Below are 19,000 nucleotides of genomic sequence, written 5' to 3'. Positions count from 1 at the left end.
CACACACACACACACACACACACACACACACACACACACACACACTACCTTCTTCACATGCTTCCAGTATGTTCGTCTGAGGAAATATTACACGGAGAACTTCGCTGAACTCGCTGTACTTTTCAAAGCTCCGTTGTCTGGATCTCACCCGCACTTCATGTTCTTTATCCATTCTCAATGAGTACACTGGACAGTATGTTAACCATATAGGGCCCATCTTTCAAAACAAAATAGAAAAACAGATTGCCTCAGGCATTAACAACTCAATGCATAGATTCTTCAAGTGTTTTTCCTTTTCTCTTTGAACTGCATTTCTAGAAAGTGAGTAATATTTGAACCTACCTAGAAGGAATTGGCTATTAAATAAGATGGACTGAGACAAATTATGTAAAGAATAATTTTGTTAAAATAATAATCCTCAAATTTATTTTAGTATAAAAAATACAGCCATATGTTTGCATTTGGTCTTAAATAGTCAACTAAGATTAAGTCGTAATAGAATTAGGCATGGCAGAGCTGTAAGAAGTGTATTGGTATGCTATTTATCTGGGGCATTATAGTTTTGTATGGAGCGATATATTGGGACAGGAAACCTCATATTTCCACACCAAAACAAATTATGGCCACAAGCAAATCATTTATCTGTAGCATATGTATTCCCTGGGAAATCTGGGTAGTAGTCATTTATTAATAATCACAGAATTTGAAACAGTCCTCAAAATACCATAGTTGTCTTGAACTGCCAAAGAATTTTATTGAAAGCAGCTACACACTTTATTTACTCCAGAAGTCTTAAACTTGCCTCAGAGTAGTCTGTTGCTCAAGAGTCTGCATAGAAAAATATGAGGTAGCTATGTCCTCAGAACAGAAACACTCTTCTGGAAGAATCTTCAGACTTCGGAAGTCAGTACAGCTCAGAAACCTGAATAAACTCACAAGGGCCTTCCACAAGGTCAAGCACAGAACTGTTGCCGAGGAGAGGAAGCTGTCTGATCAGCTGAGCTTCCTGTAAGCTCTGTAGGCAGCAACAGGTAGGTATCCTTTGTGAGTCATCCCACTTGCTGTGGTGGGCTACGCTGTGAGTATAGTTGTGTTTGTAAGTAAACCTCATGTGTTCTCCTTTCGACAGTGGATGACCTCACTGGTAATGTAACTTAGAAGTAGGTGGGACAGTTTGGTTGATCTGTTGTTGGTACTCTGTCTAGAGGGACTAGATGGTCACATCTCCCCAAGAAAATGCACATGACAGAAAGTCACTAGAGACCCTGAGCACTGAACATCCGTGTTTCACAGATTTGAAACTTAGGATTGTCCCTCTCCCCAGACAGAGGAAGTGAGCATAGGAGGATTAGCTTTATAAGATATTGCTATTAGAGAGGCAGACCCGAGGTCTGCATTATCACAGTCCTTTCCAGTAAGTTAGTGATATTTACATTACAGTCAAAACAGTAGCAACATTACAGTAATGGAATAGCAACGAAATAATTCTATCTTTGGGGGCCAGCACAACATGAGGAGCTGTGCAGCATTAGGGACATTGAAAGTCCCTGCTCTGTGTCAAACACTCAATGCTCGTGGTGTGCAATCTGTTCTTTATATGCTATGCGTAGGACTCCTAGTTCCTGTTAATAAAAACACAGTGGAATCCTCACCTTTTCAGCAGCATAGATTTTCACATAGATAAAACCCCATGATTTGTTTTATTAGGAGCTGGACCTCAACATCTGAAACAAAATTGTTTCTCACTCCAGTTGGTTTCTATGCACAAAGTATTTCCCCCCAACCCCCGCTATTCACATGTGACAGGGGTGTGCCTCCTGACAGGAGCCTCTGAATATATCCAGGATTTGTATGTTTAAAATGTTTTCTTTAGACTAGGACTCTGAATTTTACACTTTCTTGTTTTCTATTGAGTCATTTTTAAAGCTTGGGTTTCACGCCTGGAGCAAGACTTGGTTTCTCAGCCACTGTCATCGGCATTAGTGAAAGATTTCACTAACAATTGTACATAATCCATAGGGAGCCCCTGAAGTCAACCTATGAGCCCTCCCATCTCTGTCTTTCTCTACTATCTTTCAGTTTTCTGAGGGAACCTTTAATTGCACCAGACAAGGACCGATCACTATACCTCTAGGGACTACTAACAGTCGAAACAGATCTCAAAGGAGACTGAAGCAAGGGAGGGGTGGCGAATGTCAGAGCAGAGACAGGTGAAACTAGAAACAGACTGAAAAGCATTGACAGAAAAGATGTTTTAAAAGTCGAAACAGATCTCAAAGGAGACTGAAGCAAGGGAGGGGTGGCGAATGTCAGAGCAGAGACAGGTGAAACTAGAAACAGACTGAAAAGCATTGACAGAAAAGATGTTTTTAAAATATTTTATTTAATTGTGAACTTTGGCTTTTAATGGCCAACTAATGTAAAATGAGAAAATTATATTTAGTATTCATAAATTCTCTATAATGTTTTGATGAAATCCACCTCCCACCTCCTATTCTTTCCTTAATTATCCAGTACTTTTCTTCCCCAACTTAGAGTAGGCACACAAATTCTTGCTTTCGCTCTCTTTCTCTCTCTCTCTCTCTCTCTCTTTTAAAATACTCAGTGTTTACTGCTTTTATGTGCATAGGTGTGGGGCCACCTGCTGGAGCATGGAATGCCTCTCAGGTCTCACATCTCTGAAGAAATCCAGTCTCTCCCAGTTTCCCAGTAGCTATCTTGACAATGTCAAGAGCTTCTCAGGCAGTGGAGGAGCGTCCTAAGGCTCTCCCAGAAACATGCTGGGATTTTGGCTGCCATGATCTTGGGTAAACCTTCTACTCATGCAGTTCCAGCAACTGTGTGTGTGTAACTGCATGTCTGTGACCAGTAAATAGTTTCTCTGTAGCCATTGAGGCCTTTAGACACTTCTAATATTTCTTCCTCAATAACCTTTGAATCTTGGGAGGAGTGGGTAGGATATGGATATTCCCGTCAATGTTGAGTGCTCTGCATACTGACTGAATGAGGTTCTCTGTATTAACTACTCTCGTTGAAAAGAGAAGGTTCTCCAATGAGGGTCAGGAGCTGTATTAATCTATGAGTAGAGTGTTAACAATTTGGGGGAGGCAATTAACTACTATGTCTATCCATTGGGTTCTCCTCTAGGGCTTATAACCTAGCCAGTCATGTTGTTTTGGCCCAGTTAATGATGTCAGGTATGGGTTCCATCTTGTGTGGAAGGCTTTAAAACTAACTAGAAAGTAGGTAGTAATTCCTGTAGTATTCATAGTACAATCAGTGGACCTATGTTTCCTGACCAGTATCTTGAAGAATTCACAGCAGGGTGAGATTGTTGATGGCTTTTCTAACTTACTTATAGAAATGAAAATTGGCACAGTAACTATTGAAAAGAGTATAGAGGTTACTCAATAATGAAAACTAAAGTTACCATATGGTCCAGTGATTTTTTATTAATAATTTATATCCCAAGGAAATAAGATTAATATGTTAAAGATACATTTACCTGATCATGATAACTGTAGCCAAAATATGGATCAACTTGTGCCCTTTGATGAACAAATGGGTAAAAAAAATGGGATATTTTGGAATATACAAGAGAGCAGATTTGAAACTGTCAGTTCAAAAACATCTGTGAAAAATATATCCATTCATAGCTCTGCTGAACCATCTTACCACATATAAATATTTCAAAATATCATTAACATGATAATTAATGATAATTTTACATAATATATGATTATATGATTAGTGTAAGTACTTTCAGGCTATTTTAAAAAATTAATCTAGTTTACTGAGATGTAAGCATCAGAAATCTTCACAGATTTAATTATCTAACATAAAACCACCATTTTTGCTAATATCACTATAATCCTTTTGGGGTAAGTCTTAATACGTTGGAAGGCAAATCATGGTTGTAGATATACATTGTTAAAAACTCTATTTTGCCTGGAGGTTAACATCCCTGGTGTAAACATTGTCAGATGTTCACTGGAAGAACAAATGTTTCCTTGAGAAATCTTTGTCAATTCAAATATAAGTGATTATCTACTAGTATGTGTTTTGTCCTTCGTATAAAATTTGTGCTTCATACAAAAGAGCGGCTGGTCTGGTTGCTGAAGCATTTAAGTGTTTTAATCCTTCATTACCTTGGAATGTAGATGAGTACAGTGTGTACTCTCCATGTGCCACAGAAGCTGGGACAGCAATACACTCCAAGGCTGAGATTTAAGCAGAGGCTCCTAGGAAACAGCCCCAGCCTTTAATGTGAGTTTCACATTGTAACTGTAAACAATGGGATTGCTGACTTGATTCACGCCACGAGGCAGTAGTTTTCTTACCACTGTTTTTGAACTAGGGCACAAACATGTTATTAGTGTGAAATTAGTGTTGACCTCATATGCTCCCTTGAGATGGTCTCAAGAGTCCTCAGAGGTACATGTTTCTCATTTTCAAAACTGCTACCTCAGGTGCCCTTGGTACCTTGTGCAAACTAGTTGTTCCTATACATGGTTGGCAAATAAGTGTTTGATTATGACTCGGGTTTAGAAAGCCTTGTTTGAATTAACATCCAACCAGCCCCCTTTTGGTACCAAGTCATAAACCAGATATCTAAATTAGAATGATTTAGAAAACAGAACTTTGAACAGAAGAAGTAGCTGTTGGAGGCACCCCAAGTTGTATTCTCTGCTAATGACAAAATTGGCCTCGTTTTTGGTGCTACACTGAATAGACAGGGCCTCATGTCTCAAAATTTGGGGAGTAGACCCTGCCAGGGTGCTGGGTACAACCTCATGCTGCTTGGCTTGGCCAGGGCTATGGCTGTGGTTAGACTGATTTAGAATTAGTTATATTTGGAATGGCATAGTAATTCTGTTTCCCTTCTTGTTGTGTGCCATGTAGAATTTATCTCAGTGCCGAGTCCCCAAGTGCTTGGCAGGGAAGTGAGAGGTTTGCGGGCCAATTTGCTCTCTTCTCCCTTATGAAGTGACCTCTCAGCTTGATTTTCTCTGAGGTATGCAAAAGAACATCTTTATGAAACCTCTATTGAGTAAATTCCTTCTTTGTGCCTCTCGACTGGAGAGACCCAAGAACAAATTCTAATATAGGTCTTATGAGTAGCAGCCATTAAAGTCATGGAATAACATTTGGCCATAACCTACTCTTGACCTTGATCATGATCCTAGTTAAGTTCAACCACATCTCTAAAGATAGCAAAGTAGTGAGTCTGTGACCTTGTTCCATGGTTAAACTGAACACCAAAGATAACTCGGGAAATGGTTTTCTCCTCCCAATACTCTTCCATATATCTACATGGAAGATTCACATCAGCATTTGTTGTCTTAGAGACTTTTAAGGTATTGAGATTATATCATTCTTCCTCTAATAACAAGTTATAGGGCACATAACTTGGACATATAGTCCTAGGTGAAAAGAAAGTGTTATTGCAAATAAGAAAGTGATTATTGAATTATAAAGAAGAAAAGTCAATGTATAGAATGGAGTGACTCTTACCACTTTCCATTTTGATTCATTTACTTCTTTGTACTGAATTTCATACTCCAGAATTATCCATCCCTTCAGAACATCTGCATTGGGTGGTGGTTGCCAACTCACTTGGATATCTCCACGAATCCCAGTCAAACTAATGTTTAGTAAAGTCCAGTTGAGGCCAATGGGTGGATCAGGTTGCACTGTGAATTCAATGTAGAATTGATTAGACTCCAGAGAAACACTCCTGATAGTGATAGTTTGCTTCTTTCAGAGACCAAATCGCTTCATTCATTCCAACCACACTCCTAATTCTTCCAACAATCCACATCGCTTGAACTCTACTTTAAACAGAGCAACATTTTTAAATGTAAGAATGATGTTTCATTTAAAAAAATACTTATAAAATCTCCTCTAGTTCCCTTTTAGTTTCAAATCTGAAATTCATTGAAAGAGTTGTTGTGCTCTGTATTTATTTTTAGCTCTGATAGCATTTATATTTTAGGATTTTGGCACACACACACACACACACACACACAAACAAACAAACAAAAACAAAATATCAAAAACCAAAGAAGTCAGAAAGAATTCACTTTTTAAATATGGCCTGTTACAGGAAGCAGAGAATTTAGTGCTTATTTTCTCTACTTAGCTGTCAAATGAGCAATTCGAAATTGCATTTTGCTCAGTTTCTGCTAGTAATCCTCTATCATATTCTTAGTTATATCTCTGTATTCTTATGAGGGCCATAAAGACTAGAGTTTCATGAAAGATGATAAAATCAAGTATAGATCCCAAAGCTATGATTTATATCTAAATTTTGCCATGTCTCAAGCAAAGTGTTGCTAGATAGGGCTTATTACCAAGCCTTTTGAAACTACTTGAAGGTACAGAATTAAAACTTAATTTATTTCTTAACATATGCAGATAGCTACTTAGAAAGTTTGGATCCCTAGAATTCACCAGAGAGAAGCCTACAAATGCATGTTATAAGGAGCTTTTTTGGAGACAAAGAGAGAAACTTTTGCATTGACTCAGAGTAGACACAGACCTATAATGGAAGGGTATGTTTTGGCCACTGTTACATACACACACCCCCTTTTTTTAAGAGATAAGAAAGACTTTCCTCATTTAAAAATATTAACTACATCTATACATGAATACACTTTAGAAATTAAATGTGAAGGATATTCGAGCTTCATAGTCCTATACAATAGCAGTATTACTTTGTCCTGAATTTGTTAGGAATTGAGGAATAACCATAAGCTTAACTTTTTAAGGGACTAGTTTTGAATGTGTATTTGCATTTCAATTAGCTTTTTAAAGTGAGCAAAGAAAGTGGGGCATTCATTATGATATTTTCACATGTACGTATTAATATACATTGTTTTTATTCATCTTGTTCCTTCATTAGGTTACTTCACTTCCTAGAGTCTTCCATTTGCTAGTTTCCTTCCTCCATGACCATAATCTCTACTTCTGCTTTCCTGTTCCACTGTCTCCTCCTTGTCCTCCTCCCATAAGATACTCTCCTGTTCCTTTATGATTCCTTTTCTAACTCCATGAACATCTATTTCCTCATACTTTTAAGTTTTTTATTTTATGTATATGAGTGTTTATCTGCATGTACACATATATACCACATGAATGAGTGCCTTCAGAGGCCAGAAGAGGGTATTGGAAACCCTATAAAGTGGAGTTATACAGTAGAAAATACTCTCAATAGCTGGCCCACCTCTCCAGTCCATATCTGCCTATCTATATATACATGTATAGTATATATACATTTTTGAGAAAGGATTTCATTATGTAGCCTTAAGTTGATGATCCCAATTCAGCCTCCACAGTGCTGGGATTAGAGTTATCTCATCATACCTGTGGCTTTAAAAATGTTTTTGATGGAAAATTTTCTGAAATTCATCACTCATGTTTATTTATAGAAATTTCCATTTCTACTTTAAATAGATGTGATACATAGCGTTTATGGGAGGAGGCTCAGACCCTCTATCAAAAACATATAGCAGTCTGCTCCTGACTCCTACATACTACATGTCTTTGAAGTGGAAATTTCTGGTTTCTTTGGAGACTCAGTTGTGTCATATGATGTTTTTTTTTTTTTTTTTTTTTGAAACTATGTTATGAGAGTGTGTTTTTACTGAATGAGACATGTGGAAGGATGTTTTGCTAAGAACAGACATAGGATGTTTTTCTGGAAGCAGCCTAGGAAAAGGGCATGTGATGTTTTGTAGGAGTGTATGTATGCTTGAGAGAACGTATTCTATTTGGAAAGGGTCCATCAGACAGTGGTCAGTCGATGCTATGTGGCATTGGTTCTCCTTGCCACTCTTTGCTGGTCATTGTTTGTCATGACTTCATAGAGAAAAACACACCAAAGTACTTCTGGTGGTGTTCTGGTGGCTTTTACTGCTTCTGCAGCTAGGACTTGGGCCGATTGGCAGAGCCTGGAGGTTTCTTCTGGATAGAACTGCCATAGCTGATTTGTGAATGGTGTTTGTGAGTGGATTGAACTACCGCTACTTATACATGTGAGCTGAACTGATGATATCCTGACAATGTAAATTAGATTCACTCCCCCCAAAAAAACTCTTTCTAAACAGGTCCACATGCTCCTTTGTCCTATTAGCCTTTCCTTTCCACTACTTCTTGTAGGTGGTAGAGTAAAAAGTGGAAGCATTTAAGTTTGCTTACTAAAGTAGGTTTTGAAAATTATAAGTCTACAGGTCTTAGCTGACAATTCCTCTTAAAAATTTAAGAGTATTTGAAAATTAATATATTCAGAAAAATTTTCTGGTCTTCCTGCCCAACACCTAGCTGTTCCTCTTTCATCTTTCATCTCTCACAGTGGTGACCTTACCCTTCCAATTACTTAGGATAATAACTGTGAACTCTTTATCTTTTTGTCAGGACCATGTGTTCTTCCAGCTACTCTTTGAAAATAGAATTATCCCTTTTTACTTGTGTTAGCCCCTTCTCTGTTCCCTTCTTCAGATCTTTGTCTACTTTCTTCCAGTCGTAATCTCCACATATCCTACAGACACAGCATCCTATTACCTTTTAAGTTGGAACATCATAGCAATCACCAAAACACTCTCAGCTTTTCTATCTCACTCCAAGGGGAAGCTGTTACAGGAGTCTGAAAATGACTCTCAAATCTCATCTCTTCCCACTCCTCTCCCTCCACAGTTTGTGCCAGCACCTCTGCTGCCTGCTGCTTCCTTCATGCAGAAGGCGTGCTTACATCTCAGAGTGATTAGTTGAGTGGTTAGTGGTTAGTCACCCTGTGCTTTCCTGCTGAAATGCTTTTCTCTCAGAAACTAACAGTTCCTCAGCTGTACCTATCATCAGGGAAAACAATCCAGATGAGCCCATTTAACGCTGCAGCCTCCCCATATTCTGTCACTCTTGCTCTGAATTTCTCTGTGGTACCGGCTCTTTCCACCCTCATTGGGATTTAGTGCTACCAGGTAGACATTTTCTTTTTCAGCACATAAAAAAAAATTACCTGGCCCAAGGTAAGGACATGATATTTGCTGAATGAACTGAATGAATGGCAGACATCGAACTAATCTATTATATCATCTAAATCCAAAGAACAGCCCTGTGAAGGACAATACATGCACAATGCATGAGTCAACTGTGGGTTCAGACCACTGACATCTCTTCTCATAACATAGCAGGGTCACTATAGACTGACTTTTCACCCAGGTCCTCTTCCATCCTCTGTGCTACTACTGGGACTCTTTTAGTCATTTTTCATGTGACTATCAAAGTCTTCTGACAGCTCTGCCTCTAGTTTGTCCCTACTTCAATCTATCAACACAAATGGCCAAGTCAATTTCTTTAAGACACTAACAACATAGTGGTGATAGTTTAAAATAATAACTTACTATCTTATTTCACCTTGATGTCATCATTTAACAGTTCTGAGTCTCAGTTGCACTATCTGTATAATGGGGTTTATAATAGAGCCTACCTCGTATGACCATTATATGAGACATAAGTTCTCTAGGTTAGTTATTTCCTTATTTAAATACCTGCAAATACTACTTTGGGCAGTAAGATCAAGCCCCCTCCCACCCCAAGGGGCTGTTAGATCTATGTAATTACTGTTGAGTCCTTAAACATTTTTCTCTTCTCTCCTCTTCTCTTCTCTTCTCTCCTCTCCTCTCCTCTCCTCTCCTCTCCTCTCCTCTCCTCTCCTCTCCTCTCCTCTCCTCTCCTCTCCTCTCCTCTCCTCTCCTCTCCTCTCCTCTCCCCTCCCCTCCCCTCCCCTCCCCTCCCCTCCCCTCCCCTCCCCTCCCCTCCCCTCCCCTCCCCTCCCCTCCTCTCCTCTCCTCTTCTCTTCTCTCTCTTTGCCAATATTAGAACTGAGTAGTTTCTGGAAGGTCTGTGATTCTTGGTAAATCTCAGTCACATTTTATGAGTTAATTGAACTATTACAGTTCAGTTCATCTGGCTCCTCTTAATCCTACAGGCTTAGCAGGTCATTCATGCATTTGGTCACTACCTTGTATTTTTTATGTATCCAAACACTTCAAGTCCAGGACCCACCATACTGTGTTATGGTACACTGTCCTGAGATTATTTTTGAACTGCCAAATTCCACCACTCAACTGTATCATACAGTATAGTCAACAGGTGTGCAAGAGCTCAGGGAGAGTCAGATAGAGGCTTGCTACAGATAGAGGCAGGGACAAAGCAGGGATCTTAAACCAGTGTCCTTACAACTAATCCACCACTTCCTTGTTTAGCTTCAGCTCTGCAGTTGGGAGGAGGCCAATAAATAAGTAGCCTCTAGAATCCATGAGTTTTCTTGACCCTCTCTCTGGAAAGCACACTTCCAGGGTTTGCTTGCTTCTGTCTACAGCAGTAAGCCACATTCCCCACTGTCTTCCAGGCTGTTGCTGCCCAAGAAATAACACTTGTCTGTGAGAAGGGACAGTTCACGTGAGGAAAAAATGGGATCTTGTGGATAGATCTTAAAGCACTCTGGTCAGCTACTGAAAACCCTTTGTTGCTTTCTTTCCCTTTGCTGTTTGTACAATCATACTGTAAATACGGACATCCTAGTTATGGTTACTTGTTTCAGTTCCTCTTTATGTTCACAGGATGGGAAGCAAAAAAAAAAAAAAATCATCCACATGGCTCTCTGACTTGTTTTCCCGAGCTGATATTCATCAATGTTTGTTTGAGGTCATATAAACACAACTTTGACCTGATTATGACTGTTCAGTAAATTTTGTTTTGTGGCCATGATTGTTTAGTTTTGTGATCATGAGAATCTAGGCTTAGATTCTATTGTATGGCCTGCTTCTATGTATGTGCACCATGTATATACCTGATATCGGAGAGGTTCATGAAACTAGAGTTACATAGGTGGTTGTGAGCCACCACATGGATGACAGGTCCCCTGGAAGAGCAGCAAGTGCTCTTAACTTTGGAGCCATCTCTCAGCCCCTGATTAATTTCTTCATAGCATCTACAACCAGGTATCTTACTTTTTCAACTTAAAAATGTGTGTATTTTATTTGTATGGGTGTTTTGTCTGCATGCATGTCTGTGTACTATGTGTTTTGTGTTTGGAGCCACAAGAAGGTATCAGATACCCTAGATTCAAGATTGTTGATAGCTACTATGTAGGTGGTGGGAAACAATCCTGGGTCCTTCGGAGAGCAGTCAATGCTCTTATGCACTGGGCATTTCTCTAGTTCCATTGTCAGGCTTCTTTAAGCTGGAATCAAGTTACCTGTATTTTTAGACTCTATTCTTTTAGACTCCTGTGATATAGACTCCATATACCTAAAATCACAAAGTCTTTCTACTTGATTATACTTGCAAATTGGGGCTTCCTTAATATTTAGTCTAAAGTTCTGTCAAATGAAACCAACCCGTGGCTTACCTATTTCGTCAACAGTAAAACATTTTTGGTCCAGCAAATCACCATTTTTAGTTAGCTTGATGCAGTAGGGTATCCAAATGGAGGTATATGATGAGTTGAAGTAACAGCTGTTTTTTCCAGCAGAGACATAATCAGGGCATTCTTTCCATTCCTGGGTCCATTCATGAGCAATTCTGAAATGGAGGGTAAAAAAAAAAGATTAATCGTTCCCCAAAATATGCCATAGCTTTAGTCAAAGTAAGGTACCTGGCAGCCAGATTCACTAAGCTAAGACACAAGTATCTTACAAGATAAAAATTTAACACTTCAGCAAGACCAGTTCTTAGAAACCTCCCATCTATGGCCAGTGTTATTAGAATCTGAAGATTGTCAGGAGCCTATATGGTACTTCTGCCTAAAATACAAACTTCTGTTTATTGAGTGTACATACTGAAGATCTCAGCTGGTGGACTCAATAATTTCTCAGCGACCCAATCACTGGATTAATCATAAATGGAATCATAATTTGATGGCACTATTGGGAGTGGTAGAAAACAGAAGGTCGGCTGGCTGGAGGAAGCAGGACACTGAGGGTGTGAATTTGGATAGTGTTATCTCCTTCCAAGCCCCTTCTCATGACCGGCTCTCTTTTTCCTTGACAGTATCAGCTGAGTAGCCAGAGTTGTATATGTTACTGCCACCACTATTCTCTGCCCTCCACGGGCCCATAGCAGCATATTCAGGCTACAACGGACTGAGCCCTCTATGATGTGGGGGTACATTCACCCCTCCTCCTTTAAGTTGTTTATCTCATGAGTTTGCCATAGTGATGTGATGACTGATGAACACAGGTGGGATAATTCATCCTCTCTTTGTTTTATTTACAAGCCTGCTTCAGTTGAGAAGAGGGTTTACAGGTGAAGAGAATACAAAGTCATGGTAACTTTGGTTAGAAAAGAAGGTTAAAGTAGGGGCCTGCAAGATGCTTCAGTCAGTGGCATGCTGTGCAAACATGGTGACCTGAATTTGATGCCAAGAACCCATGAAAACGCTGCATGAGAAGCGCATGGAACTTCAGTGCTAGGGAGGCAGACAGGAGTATCCTTCCAGCTTGCTTGGCCAGCTAGTCTAGCCAATTGGGTAAGGCTCCAGGTTCAGTTAGAGACTCTATCTTAAACATGAAGAGGTGGGAAACAATGAAAGAAGACATCAGACATCAGCCTCGGCCTTCAACATGACATACATATAAACACACATCTGTGCACAAGTATGTACATCATATATGAACATATACAAACACACATATTTGTGCACACATATGAACATATACATACTCAGACAGACAGACACACAGAGTGACAGGAGTGACTCTGTGCAGGCACAGGTGCTGGGGCTGGCAAGCTAGATGTGGATGAGAGTTTCCCACTGTCAGGAGGTGCTGGCAGCAGTGGGCAATAAAAACCCAGGCTGTGGGGAAGTCAGGGCCTGAAAGGAAGGCATGGAGAGCCCTGAAGTCAGCTGCATTTACATTTCCTTAACAGCTGTTTCTCAGGCTAGTTATTTGGTACTAGGGACTCACATAGAATCAGGGGCCATTGAGACAGCTGCTCATCAGCTGTTTGAATACACTTGGGATTAACACAAGAGAGAATTCAGAATCAGAGGCAGGGAACTGTTGCTTACATTCCAGCTGAGATTCTTAAAAGCTGCGAGCCCTTGGGTGGAAAGAAGACTCCTCTATTACTGGGGAAGTAATAGGGAAAAGCAAAGGTTAAGATAAAGTATGCTTGTGCAGGCACATGCACCGTGGTGTGACAGCGAAAGGTCAGAGACAGGTGAGTTATTGAATGATACTGACATTCAAACTGAGTGTGAACTCAAAGTTCTACCCAAATTGTCCAGAGCACTGGGCATTCTATTGCACATGCCAGCAAGATTTTGCTGAAAGAACCCTGATATAGCTGTCTCGTGTGAGGCTATGCCAGTGCCTGGCAAACACAGAAGTGGATGCTCACAGTCATCTATAGGATGGAATACAGGGCCCCCAATGAAGGAGCTAGAGAAAGTACCCAAGGAGCTGAAGGGGTCTGCAACCCTATAGGTAGAACAACAATATGAACTAATCAGTATCCCCAGAGCTCATGTCTCTAGCTGCATATGTAGCAGAAGATGGCTTAGGTGGCCATCATTGGAAAGAGAGGCCCATCGGTTTTGCAAACTTTATATGCCCCAGTATAGGGGAATGCCAGGGCCAAGAAATGGGAGTGGGTGGGTAGGGGCACAGGGCGGCGGGGGGCAGGGTATGGGGAACTTTCGGGATAGCGTTTGAAATGTAAATAAAGAAAATATCTAATAAAAAAGATAAAAACAAAATAAAACAACAACAACAACCTATACCAGAGAAGATATCAAGTGCACTTTATGTGACGAACTGTGTCAGTTTTAAAAAGTAAGTCTTAGGATGGTGCAAATATGCAGGACAGCTAGTGGTCAGCAGGTCTACGTCTACTATAAAGAGCCACCTAGCTCTGTTGTGCTTCAGTTTCTGTGAGGTTTTCTGACATTTGACAGTGTCAGTAGCCCTGTTCCTGGGGCTTGTATGTAAAATCCTGGTTAGGATTTCTAAATCCATTAGTTCCACAGGACATAGCACTTATAAGAGTTAATCTGAATGTGAAGTGTGGTAGATCAGGAATAGTTAGTTGAAAACACAACTCCCAATCTCAGGACCCCGATCCCCATCATGGTTTTTGAGACATGATTTCAGAACAGCTGTGTAGTCCTAGGTGTTCTGAAACTTGCTTTGTAGACCAGGCTGGCCTTGAACTCAGAGATCCACTTACTTCTGCCTCCCAAGTGCTGGGACTATACGCATGCCACCATATCTGGCTAAAATGGATCTCTTTCACTAGTAAATCTCAGGCAAAAACCAAATAACCTCATGAAACATGAAGCCAGTTGTCTTCCCTGTGTTCTATACAGGACATAAGGTGCTCTAAGGAGGCTACTTTTTTTCTTCTTTGCCCTCAAATGCAGTTCTTTTGATTTGCCACAGACTACCTTGTGACAGTAGTAAGGACCATAAGAGATTTCATTAAAAATAGAAGAGTGGGAGACTGCATTAGTTAGGGAAGCAGAAACCGGCCTGAGTAGGGCCACAGGCCTCATCCGGCCGGATCAGCGCCAGGGTAGCGGGAGCGCAGGGTTGCCTGACACCCGCCAGCTACCCACGACCCCCGCCACAGGATTTTGGGACTGCTGGTGAGTGGAACACAGCTTCTGCTCCAGTCCAATCACGCGGGACCTGAGACTGCTCTGGTTGGGGAGAGAGAAATCCGGCCTACATAGGGCCACAACCCTCTTCCGGTCAGAAAAGCACGGGGGCAGCTGGGGCGCAGGGTCTGCTGACACTCGCCAGCTACCCGCAACACCCTCCACAGGATCTTAAGACTTCTGGTGAGTGGAGCACAGCTTCTGCTCCAATCCAATTGCGTGGGACCTGAGACTGCATTAGTTAGGGAAGCAGAAACCGGCCTGAGTAGGGCCACAGGCCTCATCCGGCCGGATCAGCACCAGGGTAGCGGGAGCGCAGAGTTGCCTGACACCCTCCAGCTACCCACGACACCCTCCGCAGGATTTTGGGACTGCTGGTGAGTGGAACACAGCTTCTGCTCCAGTCCAATCATGCGGGACCTGAGACTGCTCTGGTTGGGGAGAGAGAAATCCGGCCTACATAGGGCCACAACCCTCTTCCGGTCAGAAAAGCACCGGGGCAGCTGGGGCGCAGGGTCGGGTGACACTCACCAGCTACCCACAACACCCACCACAGGATCTTAAGACTTCTGGAGAGTGGAACACAGCTTCTGCTCCAATCCAATTGCACGCGGGACCAGAGACTGCATTAGTTAGGGAAGCAGAAAAATGGCCTGAGTAGGACCACAGGCCTCTTCCGGCTGGACCAGCACCGGGGTACCATCAGCTACCGACGACCCCCGCCGCAGGATTTAGAGACTGCTGGTGAGTGGAACACAGCTTCTGCTCCAATCTTTAAACAGTGACAATGATAACAACTAACCCCAGAGATTACCAGATGGCGAAAGGTAAACGTAATAATCTTACTAACAGAAACCAAGACCACTCACCATCATCAGAACCCAGCACCCCCACTTCGCCCAGTCCAGGGCACCCCAACACACCGGAAAAGCTAGACACGGATTTAAAAGCATATCTCCTGATGATGATAGAGGACTTCAAGAAGGACTTTAATAACACACTTAAAGAAATGCAGGAGAACACTGCTAAACAGGCAGAAGACAATAAAGAGGAAGCACAAAAATCCCTTAAAGAATTGCAGGAGAACACTGCTAAAGAGTTACAAATCCTTAAAGAAAAACACGATAACATAATCAAACAGGTAGAAGTCCTTACAGAAAAACAGGAAAACACATCCAAACAGATGATGGAAATGAACAAAACCATACTAGACCTAAAAAGGGAAGTAGACACAATAAAGAAAACCCAAAATGAGGCAACACTGGAGATAGAAACCCTAGGAAAGAAATCTGGAACCATAGATAGGAGCATCAGCAACAGAATACAAGAGATGGAAGAGAGAATCTCAGGTGCAGAAGATTCCATAGAGAACATCGGCACAACAATCAAGGAAAATGTAAAATGCAAAAAGATCCTAACTCAAAACATCCAAGAAATACAGGACACAATGAGAAGACCAAACCTACGGATAATAGGAGTGGATGAGAATGAAGATTTTCAACTCAAAGGACCAGCAAACATCTTCAACAAAATTATAGAAGAAAACTTCCCAAATCTAAAGAAAGAGATGCCCATGAACATACAAGAAGCCTACAGAACTCCAAATAGGCTGGAGCAGAAAAGAAATACCTCCCGACACATAATAATCAGAGCAACAAATGCTCTAAATAAAGATAGAATACTAAAAGCAGTAAGAGAAAAAGGCCAAGTAACATATAAAGGCAAGCCTATCAGAATTACACCAGATTTTTCACCAGAGACTATGAAAGCCAGAAGATCCTGGACGGATGTTATACAGACACTAAAAGAACACAAATTCTAGCCCAGGCTACTATACCCAGCCAAACTCTCAATTAACATAGATGGAGAAACCAAAGTATTCCACGACAAAACCAAATTCACACATTATCTCTCCACGAATCCAGCCCTTCAAAGGATAATAACAGAAAAAAACCAATACAAGGACAGGAACCACGCCCTAGAAACAACAAGAAGGTAATCCCTCAACAAACCTAAAAGAAGACAGCCACAAGAACAGAATGCCAACTTTAACAACAAAAATAACAGGAAACAACAATTACTTTTCCTTAATATCTCTTAATATCAATGGACTCAACTCCCCGATAAAAAGACATAGACTAACAAACTGGCTACACAAACAAGACCCAACATTTTGCTGCTTACAGGAAACTCATCTCAGAGAAAAGGATAGACACTACCTCAGAATGAAAGGCTGGAAAACAATTTTCCAAGCAAATGGCATGAAGAAACAAGCTGGAGTAGCCATTCTAATATCTGATAAGATTGACTTCCAACCCAAAGTCATTAAAAAAGACAGGGAGGGACACTTCATACTCATCAAAGGTAAAATCCTCCAAGAGGAACTATCAATCCTGAATATCTATGCTCCAAATACAAAGGCAGCCACATTCATTAAAGAAACTTTAGTAAAGCTCAAAGCACACATTGCACCTCATACAATAATAGTGGGAGACTTCAACACACCACTTTCACCAATGGACAGATCATGGAAACAGAAACTAAACAGGGACACAGTGAAACTAAGAGAAATTATGAATCAAATGAATCTGGCAGATATCTACAGAACATTCTATCCTAAAACAAAAGGATATACCTTCTTCTCAGCACCTCATGGTACCTTCTCCAAAATTGACCACATAATTGGTCACAAAGCAGGCCTCAACAGATATAAAAATATTGAAATTGTCCCATGCATCCTATCAGATCACCATGGACTAAGGCTGATCTTCAATAACAAAATAAATAATAGAAAGCCAACCTTCACGTGGAAACTGAACAACACTCTTCTCAATGATACCTTGGTCAAGGAAGGAATAAAGAAAGAAATTAAGAACTTTTTAGAGTTCAATGAAAATGAAGCCACAACATACCCAAACTTATGGGATGCAATGAAAGCATTTCTAAGAGGAAAACTCATAGCTCTGAGTGCCTCCAAAAGGAAACTAGAGAGAGCACACATTAGCAGCTTGACAACACACCTAAAAGCACTAGAACAAAAGGAAGCAAATTCACCCAAGAGGAGTAGATGGCAGGAAATAATCAAACTCAGGGGTGAAATCAACCAAGTGGAAACAAGAAAAATTATTCAAAGAATCAACCAATCAAGGAGCTGGTTCTTTGAGAAAATCAACAAGATAGATAAACCCTTAGCCAGACTCACTAGAGGGCACAGGGAAAGCATCCTAATTAACAAAATCAGAAATGAAAAAGGAGACATAACAACAGATCCTGAAGACATCCAAAACACCATCAGATCCTTCTACCAAAGGCTATACTCAACAAAACTGGAGAACCTGGATGAAATGGAGAAGTTCCTAGACAGATACCAGGTACCAAAGTTGAATCAAGATCAGGTTAATGATCTAAACAGCCCTATATCCCCCAAAGAAATAGAAGCAGTCATTAATAGTCTCCCAACCAAAAAAAGCCCAGGACCAGATGGGTTTAGTGCAGAGTTCTATCAGACCTTCAAAGAAGATCTAATCCCAGTTCTTCACAAACTATTCCACAAAATAGAAACAGAAGGTACTCTACCCAACTCATTCTATGAAGCCACAATTACTCTGATACCTAAACCACAAAAAGACCCAACAAAGATAGAAAACTTCAGACCAATATCCCTTATGAATATTGATGCAAAAATCCTCAATAAAGTTCTTGCTAACCGAATCCAAGAACACATCAAAACAATCATCCATCCTGACCAAGTAGGTTTCATCCCAGGGATGCAGGGATGGTTCAATATACGGAAATCCATCAACGTAATCCAGTATATAAACAAACTCAAAGACAAAAACCACATGGTCATCTCGTTAGATGCGGAAAAAGCATTTGACAAGATCCAACACCCATTCATGATAAAAGTCTTGGAAAGATCAGGAATTCAAGGCCCATACCTAAACATGATAAAAGCAATCTACAGCAAACGAGTAGCCAAAATCAAAGTAAATGGTGAGAAGCTTGAAGCAATCCCTCTAAAATCAGGGACTAGACAAGGCTGTCCACTTTCTCCATACCTATTCAACATTGTACTTGAAGTCCTAGCCAGAGCAATTCGACAACAAAAGGAGATCAAAGGGATACAAATTGGAAAAGATGAAGTCAAAATATCACTTTTTGCAGATGATATGATAGTATATATAAGTGACCCTAAAAATTCCACCAGAGAACTCCTAAGCCTGATAAACAGCTTCGGTGAAGTAGCTGGATATAAAATTAACTCAAACAAATCAATGGCCTTTCTCTACACAAAGAATAAACAGGCTGAGAAAGAAATTAGGGAAACAACACCCTTCT

The 19,000-nt window shown here is 40.7% G+C and overlaps 1 protein-coding gene across 6 annotated transcripts in view; it reads right to left on the bottom strand.

The window, feature by feature from the left end:
- The window catches only part of Ghr (growth hormone receptor), a 275,056-nt gene that overhangs the window by 10,276 nt on the left and 245,780 nt on the right, over positions 1–19,000 (bottom strand). For all 6 annotated transcript variants that reach the window (XM_021182903.3, XM_085831502.1, XM_029469880.2 and 3 more), the window contains 3 exons: positions 11,411–11,583; positions 5,515–5,693; positions 49–217 (listed from right to left, as the gene is read on the bottom strand). In XM_021182903.3, the coding sequence (XP_021038562.1) occupies positions 49–217; positions 5,515–5,693; positions 11,411–11,583 (521 nt within the window). The remainder of the gene's footprint in view (positions 1–48; positions 218–5,514; positions 5,694–11,410; positions 11,584–19,000) is intronic.

The sequence above is a fragment of the Mus caroli genome, unplaced genomic scaffold (assembly GCF_978045245.1).
Source record: "Mus caroli unplaced genomic scaffold, Mus_caroli_1 scaffold_16, whole genome shotgun sequence".
NCBI classification, from domain to species: Eukaryota; Metazoa; Chordata; class Mammalia; order Rodentia; family Muridae; genus Mus; species Mus caroli.
This window is presented reverse-complemented; position numbering and strand designations above follow the sequence as displayed.